Below are 17,298 nucleotides of genomic sequence, written 5' to 3' on the forward strand. Positions count from 1 at the left end.
TTGCTGGCTGTGGCACCATGACCAAGGCAACTTATAAGAGAAAGCATTTAATTGGGCTTACTTATGGTTTCTGAGGACTAGGGTCTACGATGGCAGAGTGAGGGGAGCAACTGAGAGCTTACATCTTGATCCAGGACCACAGGGCAGAGAGTGAGCAAGTGAGCAAGCACTGGGAATCACGCAAGTCTTTTGAAACAAGGCCACACCTTCTCTAACAAGGCCACACTTCCTAATCCGGTCCAAACAGTTCCACCAACTGGGGACCAAATATTCAAGCATATAAGCCTAGGCATATTCTCATTCAGACCACCAGGTGGTGCTTTTACACATACACTTGTGTCCTGTGTCCAAAATAGGCCTTTTTTCTTTCTTTCTTTCTTTCTTTCTTTCTTTCTTTCTTTCTTTCTTTCTTTCTTTCTTTCTAACTCTAGAGTATGGACCCCGCGCCACAGCCATGCTCAGCACGAGCTCTAAACTAAGTACCTCCTAGGCCTCCAAGCTGACTAGTAAAGAGAAGGACATGCTATGTACAGGCTCTGCCTGCTCCCCATCCTTGATGCCAGGGCCTTACACATACTAGGTTGTATTCAACTCCTGACTTGCATTCCCAGGTCTTTTTTTTTTTTTTAAGACTTACTTATTAAAAAAAAAAAAAAAAAAGATTTCCCCGGGCAGTAGTGGCACACGCCTTTAATCCCAGCACTCGGGAGGCAGAGGCAGGCAGATCACTGTGAGTTCAAGGCCAGCCTGGTCTACAAAGCAACTCCAGGACAGCTAGGCTACATAGAGAAACGCTGTCTCGAAAAAACCAAAAAAAAATTTTTTAATTACTTATTTCTTATATATACAGTGTCTGTCTGCATGTACACCTGCACACCAGAAGAGGGCACCAGATCTCATTACAGATGGTTGTGAGCCACCGTGTGGTTGTTGGGAATTGAACTCAGGACCTTTGGAAGAGCAGCCAGTGCAGCCAATGCTCTCAGCCATCTCTCCAGCACAATGTTTCTCATCTTTAAAATAGGAAAACACTGTTCACTTTGCAGGGTTTAGGGTGAAGTTCAGAAGTCATCCAATCACGTGGAACTGGAGAAGGAGCTGAGCCGTTAGGAGCACCTTGTTTAGGTGGCTCATAACCTCCTACAACTCCAGCTCCAGGGGACCCACGTCTTTCTTCTGGCCTCCTCCACAGGTACCATAAGTGTACATACACTTGCTCACACATATGCACTTGCTCACACATATGCACATGAATACATATGAAGGCATTGTGTGGGTGAGGTACCTCTAACCCTGCATGTCAGTTTGCATATGTTTCTCTCTTTGTGTTACACGCTCACTAGATACCATTCACAAACCACTGCCCACTCGTCATCCCCAGAGGATTTTTGTCCATGAAAACATATCAGTTGAGCAAGGCAGAGGCAGGTGGATCTCTATGAGTTCGAGGCCAGCCTGGCCTATAAAGCCAGTCCAGGACAGTCAAGGCTACACAGAGAAACCCTGTCTTGAAAAACCAAAAAAGAAAAAAGAGGTCGGGTGTGGTGGTGCACGCCTTTAATCCCAGCACTCGGGAGGCAGAGGCAGGCAGATCGTTGTGAGTTCGAGGCCATCCCGGTCTACAAAGTGAGTCCAGGATGGCCAAGGCTACACAGAGAAACCCTGTCTCGAAAAACCAAAAAAAAAAAAAAAAAAAGGAAAGAAAGAAAGAAAGAAAGAAAAGAAAAAGAAAAAGAAAAAAAGAAAAAACATACCAGAAAAATGGCACCAAATTTATATTTTTTTCCAGGTATCCACATTTCTAAAGGACAAAGTTCAGAATTCTAATGGTCACTTTGTGTTGCCGGTGTCCGGGCCTGTTCCCTGGGGAACTGAAGTTCCTGGAGTGATCAGGTAACACCTCTGTGGTGACTGGCCAGAGTGTCCCCACCCCACAAACTGCAGCCCTGCCAAGCCCTTCAGGCTCTGCTTCTCTGTCCCCTCTTCAGTAAAGCTGAGTAAAGATTAGGTCAAGGATCTAATCTCAGCTTTGCCACTGGAAGGGAGGATGCTGGGGCAAGTGTCTGTCTTCCCATCCGGAAGTGGTTGCAGTGAGAATCAGTGGCCGCACTCTGAAGTGCTTACACAGCTCTTGTCACTGCCCGACTGACACAGTTGGTTGGTTGGTTTTCGGGGTACTGGGGATAGAACCCATGGTCTTGCACATGCTAAGCAAGTGTACTGAGCTATGCCTCCAACCTAGTGTCTTGGGGATTAAATTCCTATTTGTCCTGCTGTGTGCAAATGATGAGCTGTCCTCTGAGGCTGCCCAAGCTTAGAGAACTCCCCGTCGTGTCATACTTTGTATTTCAGAATGTTCAATAACAAAGGCGAAGAAGTGAAGAAGATGAAATTCACGTATGGTGGAAACTTTGTGGCTGCACACAAGGAAGGCTCTTTTGAACTTTATGGAGACCGAGTCTTGAAACTGGGAACTAACATGTAAGCAATCCTCCTCCCGAATGAACTTCAGTACACAGAGGCCGCTTGATTCATTAAAAAAGAAAAACTTTCTACTAGGGAGGCAGAGGCATGTTGATCACTGTGGGTTTGAGGCCAGCCTGGTCTACAAAGGGGGTCCAGGACAGCCAAGGCTACACAGAGAAACCCTGTCTCGAAAAACAAAACAAACAAAAAACCTTCTGTTCTAAAAACCCCACTGACTTTACTGAGGCTGTGGCTCAGCTAATAGGGTGCTTGCCGAACATGTGTGAAGCCCTGCGCTCCACCCCAGCACCACATAAAGTGCCATAATGGTGCGAGCCTGTAATCTCAACATCTGGGGTACGGAAGCCAGAGGATGAAAAGTTCATCAAGGTCATTCCGGGCTTCATGGTGAGTTTGAGGCCAGCCTGGAATACATGAGAGCATGTGTGGGGAAAAACAAAACCACCGGAGACCTTTCCCCAAATATAATCCCTGACATTTAAGTGCCAAGGATTCCTAGCAACACCTCCATAGGCAAAAGATATATAATTTTTTAAAAGATTTATTTATTAAGTATATAATATTCTGTCCACATGTGTGTCTGCAGGCCAAAAGAGGGCATCAGATCACATTGTGGATGGTTGTGAGCCACCATGTGGTTGCTGGGAATTGAACTCAGGACCTTTGGAAAAGCAGCCAGTGCTCTTAACCTGTGAGCCATCTCTCCAGGCCCCAAGATATATAATCTTAAGTAATCATGGAGAAGTGGTTAGTGTCTCTGCTGGGGAGGGCCACAGAGAAACCCTGTCAAAAAACAAAACAAACAACCTGTACTGGGCTGGAGAGATGGCTCAGCGGTTAAGAGCACCGGCTGCTCTTCCAAAGTTCCTTAGTTCAATTCCCAGCAACCCCTGGGAGGCTGGCAACCATCTGTAATTAGATCTGGTGCCCTCTTCTGGCATGCAGGCACACGTGCAGGCAAAGTACTGTATAAATAACAAATAAATCAATCTTAAAACACACACACACACACACACACAACTGTGCTTACCAATTAGAAGGAAGTCAGTGAAGCAGGCTGAATAACAGCACCGTTTTCTGTTGACACCAGGTACAGTGTGAGTCGTCCTGTAGAAACCCACATCTCTGCAACATCAAAGAACTCAGCCTCCAAGACACAGGTGAGCTTCTGTGTCCCATCCCCCCACCCACCCCCGTTCTTGTCCTCCTTGCTTCTTTCTACATACAACAATCTGCATGGGGAGGAGGGAGCAACTCTGGCTTTCAGAGCCAGTCAGCTTTCCCCTCATTGTTTGCCATCTGCCCCTTCAGCCTTACATGTACATAGGTTTTTAATTGTCGCTTTGCTTGGAGCCTTCCAGTGATCTGACTAATTAGGTAATTTGGGGATTGGTTCACCACTGTAATTAAATAGGAGCCACATAGCAGGACTTGACAGATAGTTTTGTACCAGAGCCATGAGGCCTGTAGCTGCTGGGCCCAACATGTGAGCAGATGCAGTTATTAAATCGTCCCTTTCCAATGCTTCCTGGTTGGCATGACGTTATGGCCACCTTAAAAATGAGGTTTTCATTCTTCTGAGCTCCCATATCTACAATTTTCACCAACTATCCCCACATTAGTGGAGCTGTGCCCATGGGTTGGGTACTGGGACAGAGGCTTGGTGTAGGTGGTCAAGGCTCTTGGCTCCCTGGGCAGGACAATGGTAGAAACAAACAGCAACAAGAGGGAAGGAGCATATTGACAGTCTGTGCCAAAAGACCTCGTATTCTGTCCTTCGGGGTGGGATCAGGGGGACAAGGGATCAAAAAAGCGTTCAGAGGAGGGGGGAGTGGAAATAGCGCTCCAGGGCAGGCAAGACAGCAAGTAGCAGAGGAGGAGCGGTGACAGTCACGGTGGCAGGACAAGCAGAGACAGGAGGAACATGCTTTGTTTGGAGAGGCAGCTAGACTCCACGTGGCTGGACCATAGCACAGCAGAAGCAGGTGGCAGAGGTTCTACTAGTCCCAAGGACAGTAGGGCCTGATTTTAAAAGGTCTTAACTCCATTTGAGGGTTTTGTTTGTTTTTGTTTTTTATTTATTTGTTTATATATTTTGAGAGGTTGGGGTTGGGGTAGGGTGTTTCAAGACAGGGTTTCTCTCTGTAGCCCTGGCTGTCCTGAAATTCCTCTGAAGACCAGGCCAGCCTTGAACTCACAGAGATCCAACTGCCTCTTGCTTCTGCCTCCCAAGTGCTGGGATTAAAGGTGTATGCCACCATCATCACTAGGTTCCATTTTGTTCTGTGTGTGCGCGCGCGCGCGCGCGCGCGTGTGTGTGGGTGTGTGTGTGTGTTGTGTTGTGTGTGTGTGTGGTTTTTTGAGACAGGGTTTCTCTGTAGCCTTGCCTGTCCTGAACTCACTCAGTAGACCAAGCTGGTCTCGAACTCACAGAAATCCACCTGCCTCTGCCTCCCAACTGCTGGGATTAAAGGCGTGTGCCACCACCCCCGGCCTCTATTTTGTTCTTTATGGAAGACATAGGGGGCTTTGTTGTTTTCAGTAACTGATGGTAGTGGATTAGATAGAGCCCAGAGCTGTGTAGGGAGGTAAATAGTAAAGTCTGGAAAAGGTGGTGGTAAGAGAGGAAAGGCCTAGAGTCCGTCTGTGTTCCTGGATGTCACCACCAGAGGGCAGTATGGGAGTTTCTCTAGAGTGGTACCCCTGACCTGCAGACTTGACAGGAGCCACTTGGCAGAGAGGGAACTGCACTGACAGAATTGAAGAGGAAGCGGGCCTTCTCCTCTCCTCCAAGGAGGAAGGTAGTCTGAGAAGTGTGGCTCCCTGGGGCATTCCACTCAGCTTCAAAGTTGAGAGTCAGCAGTTTGCTTCTTTGCTGGAGCCTGTCTGCTGCTGACTGGATTACTCTTCTGGCTCAGCTTACTTTCTGTGCATTAGTTGAGCCCAGAAATAATTTAAACTGTTATTGTTTTTGCCTTGTTGTATAATTCCTCCCTGGGTCTCTGGGGTCTTGGCAGGAAATGTGAGCGCCCTGTGTGGCTACAAATCACACAATTGTTTCTACAGGAAAACATTGCTCCAAACCCTCTTGCCAAAGAAGAGCTGAATTTCTTGGCCAGGCTAATGGGAGGGATGGAGATCAAGAAACCGAGTGGCCCTGAACCAGGATTCCGGCTGAATCTATTTACGACTGATGAAGAGGAGGAGTACGTTTAAAACCTATTTTTTTCTTTCTTTCTCCCTTTCTTTTCTTTCTCTCTTTCTTTCTCTTTTGACAGGGTCTCATATCACACAGATGGCCCCAAATTCACTGTGTAGCCCTGAACTCCTGACCCTGCTGCCTCTGCCTCTGCCTCCCAAGCGCTGGGACTGCAGGTGTGTACCACCACACTCCGTTTATATGGGATCGAATCCAGGGCTTTTGTGCATGCTAGTGCCCTACTGCTCTCCAGCCCTAAACCTAGTTTTTAAGGATACACAATACATGTCTTGTCCCCATGGCTTAGACCAAGTGTAAATACGTATGTAAATCCCTAGGTGTGATGAGAACCCAGACATGACAACTTCAGACCAACTTGCACAGATGCAAGAACCACAAGTGAAACCCCAGCATCCGTGTTGTCCTAGCTAAAGGCTCCCTGGGGATTAAACAGCTGGAGCTTCCTGAAGTCATTCCCCCAAAAGTCCTAAAGTCTTACTGAACACAAAGCTAAACAAGAAGCATTCGGGGGTGACCAGGCTGAATGGGCAGCCGAGATGGCTGAGCAGCTAACGGTCCCAAGCCTGGCACCTGAATTCCAGCCCCAGGTCCCACACGGTAGGACGAGAGAACTGATGCCCACTGTTGTCCTCTGACTCACACGTGCTTGCCATGGCACATGTGCACATGCTCGTGAACACATACGAGGAAGGGGTACAGGACCCTGAGCCAGCCTCAGGCTCCCAGCCTGGTGGGAGGATTTCAGCTGCTGGTCACAAACGCCTTAGTGAAGGCTGACTGGCGCTGTAGTCTGAAGGGGCTGGCACATGACCTGAGCCTCAGGGCTTGTGGAACAGAGAGGGGAAATGTTGGCAGAGAAACAAACACATGTCATTTTCTGAACTATAGGAATGTGGAGGGGAGGTGGAGTAGGGAGGTGGGGTAAGGAGGCGCGGTGGGGAGGCAGGGTGGGGAGGCGGGGCGGGGAGGTGAGGGGAAGTGACAGAAGATGAAGCAGAGAAAGCAGGTTAGCATGTTCTAGGGAGGTAGTTCACCATGCTAAGAAGAGGAACACTGATCTTGTAACCATGGGCTGTTTCTTCCTGCCCCATCCAGACATGCAGCGCAGTCCAGGCCTGAGGAGTTGTCCTATGAAGTCATCAGCATACAGGCTACACAGGTACGTGAGGGCCTCACAGGGTCCAGGCCTGTCTTCATCAACATCTTGTAAAAAAAAAAAAAAAAAAGAAAAAAAGAACAAAAAACAAAAAACTGCTCTCCAAAAGCTCTGAAGTTTTAGAGCATGTCCAGATGAGACCTGATAGGCTGTGGTCATGTGGTGGGGGTGGAGATCCCCGTCTGTCACAGGTCTAGGGGAGGGGAATAGGGCAGAAGAGGGAGGGAGGGTGGGAACAGGAAGCCACAAGTCGGGGGATAAGAATTGGGGTGTAAGCCGGGCGTGGTGGCGCACGCCTTTAATCCCAGCACTCGGGAGGCAGAGGCAGGCGGATCGCTGTGAGTTCAAAGCCAGCCTGGTCTACAAAGTGAGTCCAGGACAGCCAAGGCTACATAGAGAAACCCTGTCTCGAAAAACCAAAAAAAAAAAAAAAAAAAAAAAGAATTGGGGTGTAATCTGAATAATTTATAATAAATTAAAATTTTCAACTATTTTAGAGCATGGAGAGGTTAAGAGCACTGGCTGCTCTTGCAGGACTCCAGTCCAACTCCCAGCACCCATATGGCAGCTCACAGCCATCTGTGTGACTCCAGTTCCAAGGGGTCTGATGCCTTCTTCTGGCCTCCTTGGGCACTAAGCATGCATATGATGTGCATACATACATGAAGACAAGGCATTTATGCACAGAAAACAAAAGCAAAACAAAGCAGGGCGTGGTGGCGCACGCCTTTAATCCCAGCACCCCAGAGGCAGAGGCAGGCGGATCACTGTGAGTTCGAGGCCAGTCTGGTCTACAAAGAGAGTCCAGGACAGCCAAGGTCTACACAGAGAAACCCTCTCTCGAAAAAGTAAAAAAAAAAAAGAAAAAAGAAAAAAAAATTAAGATTTATTTATTTATTATGTATACAGTGTTCTGCCAGCATGTAACACTTGCAGGCCAGAAAAGGGCACCAGATTTCATTCTAGATGGTTGTGAGCCACCATGTAGTTGCTGGGAATTGAACTCAGGACCTCTGGAAGAACAGCCAGTGCTCTTAACCTCTGAGCCATCTCTCCAGCCCCAAAACAAATCTTTTAAACATCCGATTGCCAAAGGTCCCCTATTCTGTTTTTCCCCGATCTGGAGGCATGGAAATATGAATGCTTGTGCCCTGCCTCCGGCCCCTGCAAACACAGCCTTTCCTTCCCTCCACCCTCCCTTCTCCCACAGGACCAGCAACGGAATGAGGAGTTGGCCCGGATCATGGGGGAATTTGAGATCACAGAGCAGCCAGAGCAGAGCACAAGCAAGGGAGATGACTTGCTTGCCATGATGGACCGGTTGTAGACATGCAGATGGGCACTCGGGGACAGATGGCTGCGGATCCAGTGTGCCACTGCTGGATTCTCCAACGGAGGCACCTGTGGTCCACTTTTACGTCGAACAAACTGTGAAGATCTCTCAGAGTATCCATTTCTGAAGCCACACACGTGTGTATTTTCAGCAAAATGTATTCTGGCTCTTAACCCAGACCTTTCTCATTATAATTAATTTTATGATGACCATGTAAGCATCCTGGGCCAGAGGCTGAGCCCAAGTCAAGGAGGCATGGCCATTTATTACCACTGTGGGTTAACCATGGCAGCTTTCCTGCAGGGACCTGCATGTCACAAGTGCCTAGAAGGACAAACAAGCAACACATGAAATCCCTGCCCTGAGGCAGGAGGATAGGAAGTTCTGGTCTGTTTTGGCTACATAACATAACATCTCTTTTAAAAAACAAAAAGGGTCAGGCAGTGGTGGTGCACTTGGCAGGCGGAGGCAGGCAGATCACTGTGAGTTCAAGGCCAGTCTGGTCTACAAAGTTAGTCCAGGACAGTCAAGACTATACAGAGAAACCCTGTCTCAAAAAAACAAAAAGGGTAGCCGGGCAGTAGTGGCATACACCTTTAATCCCAGCACTCGGGAGGCAGAGGCAGGTGGATTGCTGTGAGTTCGAGGCCAGCCTGGTCTACACTGCAAGTCCAGGACAGTCAAGGCTACATAGTGGAACCCTGTCTTGAAAAAAAAAAAAAAACCAGAAAAGGTTGGGGACTCAGTGAGCAAATGCACTAGACATTCAAGCCTGGTGACCAGAATTTGATTCCTTGAACCTACATGTCAAGAATCTGATGTGGGGGACTGGAGAGATGGCTCAGTGGTTAAGAGCACTGCCTGCTCTTCCAAAGGACCTGGGTTCAATTCCCAGCACCCACATGACAGTTCACAACTGTCTGTAACTCTAGGATCTGATACCCTCACACCAACGCACATAAATTTAAAAATTAAATAAAATATTAAAAAAAAAGAATCTGATGTGGGGACTGGAGAGACGGCTCAGCAATTAAAAGATGGGTGCTCTTCCAGGGGTCCTGAGTTCAATTTCTAGCAAGCACACGGTGGCTCACAACCATCTATGATGGGTTATGTTCTTCTTGTTGTTGTTTAATTCTGGTTTTTTGAGACAGGGTTTCTCTGTGTAGCCCTGGCTATCCTGGAACTCGGTCTGTAGACCAGGCTGACCTTGAACTCAGAGAGATCCACCTGCCTCTGCATCCCAAGTGCTGGGATTAAGGCATGTGACACCAGCGCCCAGCTATAATGGGTTCTGATGCCCTCTTATGGCACACAAGCATACATGCAGACTGTGTACTCATACATAAAATGCATAATTAATTAATTTTGTGGATTTTTTTTTTTTTTTGAGACGGTTTCTTTGTATACCTCTGGCTTTCCTGGAACTTGCTCTGTAGAGCAGGCTGGCCTCAAACTCATAGATATCTGCCTGCCTGCCTCTACGTCTCAAGTGCTGGGATTAAAGGCATACACCACCACTGCCCGACTTAGTTAATTTTTAAAAAGCTGATGTGGTAGCACACATCTATAAATATTTTATTTATCTTATGTATGAGTGCTCTATCTGCATGGACACCTGATGCCAGAAGAAGGGGTCAGATCCCAGTATAGACGGTTGTGAGCCACCATATGGTTGCTGGGAATTGAGCTCAGGACCTCTGGAAGAGTAGACAGCTCTCTTTTCCGCTGAGCCATTTCTCCAGCCCTAGCACACATCTGTAATCCCAGCACTTCTACTGCAAGATGCGAAGTGGAGACAGAATGGTCTGCAAGTTTGCAGGCCAGGTCACCTCAGGTAAGTAAGTAACAAGAACAGAAACCAGGGGCTCATGAACATTGTCCCGGGACCCCACATGCAAAGCACAGCATGCAACACACACACACACACACACACACACACACACACACACACACACACACACGACAGGTAGAAGGAAGAGAATCAGGAGTTTAAGACCAGCTTCAGCAATATAAGTTTGAGACCAGCAAGCAAACCCAGGGTTGAGGATATGGCTCAGTGGGTAAAGAACAGCACAAGAATGAGGACCTGACAGCCAGTGTGGTGGCGCACGCCTTTAATCCCAGCACTCGGGAGGCAGAGGCAGGCAGATCACTGTGAGTTCGAGGCCAGCCTGATTCTACAAAGTGAGCCTAGTACAGCCAAGGCTACACAGAGAAACCCTGTCTCAAAAAACCAAAAAAAGAAAAGAAAAAGAAAGAAAATGCCTTACAAGCTTGCCTACAGCAGATCTTATGGAGACACTTTCTCACTGGAGGCTCTGGTCTCTCCAGTGACTCTAGCTAGTGTCAAGTTCACGTAAAGCTTAGCCATACACTGAGGTACCTGTTCTTTTCTCTGACCTCAAACTCACCTGCAAGACCCACTGCTGAACAGAACACCCACCAGAAACCTTGACTGTTTTTCAAATTTTTCAAAAAAATCTTTGTGTGTGCACGCGCATGTGTAAGAAGTTCAGCTATGTGTGCCATGGCATGTGTGTGGAAGTCTGCTCTTCAGGTGTTGGTTCTTGCTGTGAAAGCCTGGCTAGCTGGCCTATGAGCTTCCAGGGATTCTCCTATCTCTGCTTCAACTCTGCCTGTAGGATGCTGAGAGTACAGGCACATGCCATAGCATCTGGCTTCATGTGAGTTCTGGGATCTGAATTCGGGGCCTCATTCTCCTCCTCCCTCCCCTCTCCCCGCCCCCAGACAGGGTTTCTCTGTGTAGCCTTTGCTGTACTGGACTCACTTTGTAAACCAGGCTGGCCTTGATTTCACATCCATCCTCCTGCCTCTGCCTCTGCCTCCCGAGTGCTGGGATTAAAGGCCTATGCCACCATGCCCCCGCTGTAAGGCATTTTCTTAATTAGTGATTGACAGGGAGGGCCCAACCCATTGTAGGCGGGGCCAATCCTGGGCTGGTCCTGGGTTCTATAAGAAAGCAAGCTGAGCAAGCTATGAGGAGCAAGCCAGGAAGCAGCACCCCTCCATGGCCTCTGCCTCAGCTCCTGCCTCAGCTTCTGCCTCCGGGTTCTTCTTGTCCTATTGGAGTTCCTAACCAGACTTCCTTTGATAATAAACAATGCTGTGGAAGAGTAAACCAAATAAGCCCTTTCCTCCCCAGCTTGCTTCAGTCATGGTGTTTCATCACAGCAATAGAAACCCTAAAACAGTCATAGCTCAGCTTAAAAGGCACCCTGCCTCCCACGCCCCACCCTCTGAGAGGCAGAGTAAGCCAGGCAATGGCAAGACAGGCTTTGCTGAGCCCAGAAGGGACACCAGGGGGCCCAGATGTTTGCCCTTCCATGCATTTACTCTTCCCCTGCATCTACCTTTATCACAAAGACATTGGCTTGATGTGTTGTGACATCTGATCCTCAAAATCACCATCAAACACCAGGCCGAGCCTTAGGCTGGGTGCCTAGCAAGTGTTATGTGGAGTGCCTCCCCCCAGGGACTCATGTGAGCTGCCTCAGGTCAACGCTGCCTGAGATAGCTCCGAATGGCCAGGAGCCCTGTCCTGTATGCTCCCTCTAGGGACCAAGTAACCCTGAGTTCCCTCAGGGCCAGCCAACTGTCAGCAGTCAGAGTCCCCGTTCCTATGAGAGGAGTATCTGAATGGCACAGAAGCACAACTGAGCAGGCCACTGTGTGAAGGACACACTGAGGGACAACTTGAAGGACCACCGAGACCACACCCCATGGGAAGGATGGTGATATAGTTTCAGAATGCGAGATCAGGCCACCAGATACATTTGGTATTACTCATCCAGGAAAGCCACCCTTCCCACCAGGTGTGTCCAACATTTTGACATTGCAACCACATTGCAGCACAACTGAGTTGGGAGATTTTTTGTTTGTTTGTTTCATTTTGTTTTGTTTTCTGAATCATGTTTTAGCCAGTGGTAAGCCTTTGATCCCAGTACTTGGAAGGCAGCAGCAGGCAGATCTCTGTGAGTTCGAAGCCAGCCTGGTCTACAAAGTCCCAAAACAGTAAAAGAGAAACCTTGTCAAAACAAACAAACAAAGCCGGGCGTGGTGGCACACGCCTTTAGTCCCAGCACTTGGGAGGCAGAAGCAGGCAGATCACTGTGAGTCCAAGGCCAGCCTGGTTTACAAAGTGAGTCTAGGACAGCCAAAGCTACACAGAGAAACCCTGTCTCAAAAAACAAAAACAAAAACAAACAACAACAACAACAAAAAACAAGAAGAAGAGGAAAAGGAGGAGGAAGGAGGAGGAGGGCCAGGCGGCAGTGGCGCACCCTTTAATCCCATCACTAGGGAGGCAGAGGCAGGCGGATCACTGTGAGTTCAAGGCCAGCCTGGTCTACAAAGTGAGTCCAGGACAGCCAAGGCTACACAGAGAAACCTGTCTTGGGAAAAAAGAAGAGAAGGAGGAGGAAGAGGAGAAGAAGGAAGAAGGAAAAAAGGGAAAGAAAGGAAGGAAGAAAAGAAGAAAAAATAAGCCGGGCGTGGTGGCGCACGCCTTTAATCCCAGCACTCGGGAGGCAGAGGCAGGCGGATCGCTGTGAGTTCAAGGCCAGCCTGGTCTACAAAGTGAGCCCAGGATGGCCAAGGCTACACAGAGAAACCCTGTCTCGAAAAAACAAAAAAAAAAAAAAAAAAAAGAAGAAGAAGAAAAAATAAACCACATGAGTGGACATTGGCTGGTGAGCTGAAAAAGTAACTGCTCATCAGCCAAGCCAAATGTATTAACGTGGGTGACACATGAATGTGGAGGAGGCAACTTTCAGGGTCTTTTCTCTTACTCCACAGTGGGTCCCACAGGTCAAACTCAGATCATTCAGCTTAGAAATGAGCACCTTTATCAACTGGGCCACATCACTGGCCTCTTTTCTTCTCTTCTCTTTTTGGTTTTTTAAGACAGGGTTTCTCTGTGTAGCCTTGGCTGTCCTGGACTTACTTTGTAGACCAGGTTGGCCTCGAACTCTCGGCGATCCGCCTGTCTCTGCCTCCCGAATGCTGGGGTTAAAGGCGTGCACCACCACGCCCCGTTTTTTTCTTTTTCTTTCTTTCTTTCTTTTTTTTTTTTTAAACTGGTCTCTTTTTTAATGTCTTAGTTTACAATTCTAAGGGGTTTGTTGTCGTTTGGTTATTGTATTTTGTTTATTGTTTTGTTTTTTGCTTTTTCAGACAGGGTCTCACTGTGTAGCTCTGACTCTCCTGTTACTATGTGGCCAGGCTGGCCTGGAACTCACAGTGATCCCCCTGCCTCTGCCTCCCAAGTGCTGGGACTAAAGGAGTGCAGCTAAATTACAGTTCTATCTCGTGTCAGGCTGCATTCATGGTTATCCTGAGGCACATGGATCCCATGGGTTGCAGGTTGGATCCACCTGTTTCTGTGCTCCAGACACAGCACGTGCATTCTGTTTAGCCTCTCAGCACTCCGGCCTGCACCTGGGGACTGCCTGGGTAAAGGCAAAGGGAAGGTTCTGCGACTCTCCACACTGTCACAGATGTAGATGTCACTGGCATCTGGGACTAGATCTAGAAGAGGGGACACACGCTACCCAGAAATCCTAGTCTCCTCCTCCACCTGCCCTGCAGAGATGCTGACAATCTGAAACATACCTGCCCTCTCAGTAGATAAACAAGAGAGATACACATCTCTGCTGATGAAGCAATCCCTGAGTTTCATGCTTCTAGGCCTGCACAAATATTGAGAAAAACAAGTTTATTTGCATGCCAGTTAAAGCATGGGAGTCAGAAAGGGAATTTTTAAAAAAAATAGGAGCTGGTGTGTGACGCAGTGGTACAGCATAGTGTGTGAACCCCTAGGCTTCGTTTCTAGCACTGGGGGCAAAAAAAGAAACTCTACCTAAAGTTTCAGCTAAGTAATATATACAAGTCTCCATTTCAAATCAGACCAAAGGGTGCATGCATACGTCAGGTGCTCTCTCTCTCACGACAAACAAATGACTGTATGAATAAGTGAATACCAAAAAGTCACAAGGGCCTCATGCCCAACACGGTTGGAATTGGGACACTGTGCTCTGATCCCCTCTCTGCCTCAAATTCACTGTGTTGTCTTGGGCCAGTTACCACATCAAGAAAACATCAATACTCTCGACTGTAAGAGAGTGACATGACGGGCTTTAATCCGAATGCTTGGGAGGCAGAGACAGGCAGAACTCCATGAGTTTGAGGCCAGCCTGGTCTACAAGGCAGTTCTAGAAACAGCGAAACCCTGTTTCAGAAAAAAAGGAAAAGAAAAAAGAAAAAGAGGGAGACCTAGTTCAGCTATATCCCTGCTGACCCAACTGAGTGTGTTTAGTCTCCAGAGTCTAGGCATCATCCCAGGTGAGAATCTGGGGGTTCAAATGTTCTCCCCGCAGCCCTGCACTGCTTTCCCCCTGTGTTCACCTGTTCTTCTGGCCCTGTTGTGACTAAGACCTCTTCTCAAATTGTACTGGCTGAAGAGAGGACTCAGTATACAAGTTCGAGTCCCAGAACCCACATGTTGCTTCACAATTGTCTGTAATTCCAGAATCAGTTTCTTCTGGCCTTCACAGGTACCAGGTACACACACAGTATACAGACAAACATATAAGGGAAACATCTATGTACCTTAAATGCAAAAAATAAAATAAAATTGGCCCCTCATATTTTTTGTTGTTTTGTTTTTCAAGACAGGGTTTCTCTATGTTAGTCTTGGCTGTCCTGGACTCACTTTGTAGACCAGGCTGGCTGGCCTTGAATTCATAGCAATCCACCTGCTTCTGCCTCCTGAGTGCTGGGATTAAAGGCATGTACCACCATGCCTGGCTAATGTCCCCTCTTATTTTTACAGAGTTAGAGGCCCTAGAGGTAAAAGTGGCTGTGGAAAAGATGAGACTTTACTAGTTGCTCAAAGCCAGGCGGTGGTAGAATGTGCCTTTAATCCCAGCACTTGGAGGCAGAGCCAGGTGGATAGCTGTGAGTTCGAGGCCAACCTGGTCTACAAAGTGAGGCCAGGAGGCCAAGGCGACACCGTGTAACCCTGTCTCGAAAAAAAGCAAAAAAGAAAAAAAAAAGTTGCTCAAAGAAAACTGGAATAAAAAAGAAAAGGGGCTGCAGAGATGGCTCAGCATTTAAGAGACCTGCCTGCTCTTCCAGAGGTCCTGAGTTCAATCCCCACCAACCACATGGTGGCTCACAACCATCTATAATGTGATTTGATGTCCTCTTCTGGCCTGCAGGTGTACATGCAGACAGGGCACTGTATACATCATAATAAATAAATAACTTTTTTTTTAAAGGGAAGAGGGCCAGGCATGGTAGCACGTACCATTAATCCCAGTACTTGGGAGGCAGAGGCAGGTGGATCTCTGTGTGTTGGAGGCCATCCTGGTCTACAAAATGAGTCCAGGACAGCCAGGGCTACACAGGGAATCCCTGTCTCAAAAAACCAAAGACGGGGGCAAAAAAAGAAGAGAAAAAGTATTTAACTCTCAGCTCCAATAGGAAAGTCATTTTTTGTGGTCCACATTTCGAGACAGGGTTTCTGTGTATAACAGCCCTGGCTGTCCTAGACTTGCTTTGTGGACCAGGCTGGCCTTGAACTCAACAGATATCTACCTGCCTCTGCCTCCCAAGTCCTGAGATTAAAGGTGTGCTCCACCACGCCTGGCTAAAAGTAACCATTTTTAAAGGTAAAACTTTGGCTGATGTTGGTGACACACGTCTTTAACCCTAAAACTTTACATTTTTATTTTATTATGTATATGAATATTTTTCCTGCACAAATGTCTATGCACCACATGCACGCAGGGCCCACTGAGGTCAGGAGAAGGCATTGGGCCTCCTGGAACAGGAATTAGAGACAGCTGTGTGGCGGCATGTGGGTGCTGAGAATTGAACCTGGGACCGTTGGAAGAGAAGCAAATGCTCTACCCATTGAGCCATCTCCCCAGCCTCTAATCGTAGCATTTAACATGCTGCAGCAGGAGGATGGGAGAGTTGTGAGTTCCAGATCAGCTTGGACTATGCTGCTAAACCTTGACTCCAAAAATAAAAAACAAGGTAAGATGAGTACACTGGCTGGCACTTGCTTGTAATCTCAGCACTTGGGAGGTAGGAGCAGAGGATCAAGAGTTCAGGAGCAGCCAGGCATGGTGGCGCACACCTTTAATCCCAGTACTCAGGAGGCAGAGGCAGGTGGATCGCTATGAGTTCAAGACCAGTCTGGTCTACAAAGAGAGTCTAGGACAGCCAAGGCTACACAGAGAGACCCTGACTCAAAAACAAACAAAGTTCAGGAGCAGCCTCAGCTACAGAGGACCAGAGGCCTTGGCACATTAACATGTGACACCAACACCAGCACTGAGCTGAAACAGTTGTCACTGGCTCCAGATTTAAAGCCTGCTAAGCCCTAAGGAGGTCACAAGTCCATAGAGTACTTAACAGGGATCAGAAACAGTATCTGTCTTTCAAATCATCTGTCCTGGGCACAGGACAGATGGACTGTCCTACACACCTGTTGGCAGCAACCTGCAGAAGCCCTTTGCTTCCTTCCCTGACTCTGACAGGGCTGTGGCACATCACGGAAGCACCAAAGCTGGGCCTTTCTTCTACCTCACAGTCTCACTCCCACCATGAACTGAGGGTAGCAGAGCCGGACTAGTCTCAGAACTCCGGAGGTGGAGTCAGGAGGGTCAGAAATTCAAGCCTGGGTTCTGGAGAGATGGGTCAACAGTTCGGCCTGCACTTCCAAAGGACCCAAGTTCAGTTCCCAGGACCCATGTCAGGCAGCTCACAACCACCTGTAACTCCAGCTCCAAGTGATCTGACGACACTCTCTTCTGGCCTCCCAGGGCACCTGCACTCGTGTACAACTCCATCCCCCAACACACACAATTTAAAAAAATAATTGGGGGAGAAAGTGAAAGGATCTTACTTTGGCTGGCTGGCTGGCTGGCTGGCTGGCTGGCTGGCTGGCATAGAAGTCAGCCATCTGTTTTTTCATGCAACTGTGTTTGCAGCATGGTACAACAGCACTAGAAAACAAAAGAGCCAAGAGGCTGGGTATAGGGGCACAGACCTATAATCTCAGTTCTTGGG

At 48.0% G+C, this 17,298-nt stretch overlaps 1 protein-coding gene across 2 annotated transcripts in view; it reads left to right on the forward strand.

Moving 5' to 3' along the window:
• The window catches only part of Oscp1 (organic solute carrier partner 1), a 31,900-nt gene extending 22,710 nt beyond the window's left edge, over nt 1–9,190 (forward strand). For both annotated transcript variants that reach the window (XM_051171880.1, XM_051171881.1), the window contains 6 exons: nt 1,790–1,893; nt 2,353–2,481; nt 3,578–3,647; nt 5,554–5,693; nt 6,803–6,866; nt 8,074–9,190. In XM_051171880.1, the coding sequence (XP_051027837.1) occupies nt 1,790–1,893; nt 2,353–2,481; nt 3,578–3,647; nt 5,554–5,693; nt 6,803–6,866; nt 8,074–8,190 (624 nt within the window). In that variant the 3' untranslated portion in view covers nt 8,191–9,190. The remainder of the gene's footprint in view (nt 1–1,789; nt 1,894–2,352; nt 2,482–3,577; nt 3,648–5,553; nt 5,694–6,802; nt 6,867–8,073) is intronic.
• Nucleotides 9,191–17,298: the final 8,108 nt, after the last annotated feature.

The sequence above is a fragment of the Acomys russatus genome, chromosome 29 (assembly GCF_903995435.1).
Source record: "Acomys russatus chromosome 29, mAcoRus1.1, whole genome shotgun sequence".
NCBI classification, from domain to species: Eukaryota; Metazoa; Chordata; class Mammalia; order Rodentia; family Muridae; genus Acomys; species Acomys russatus.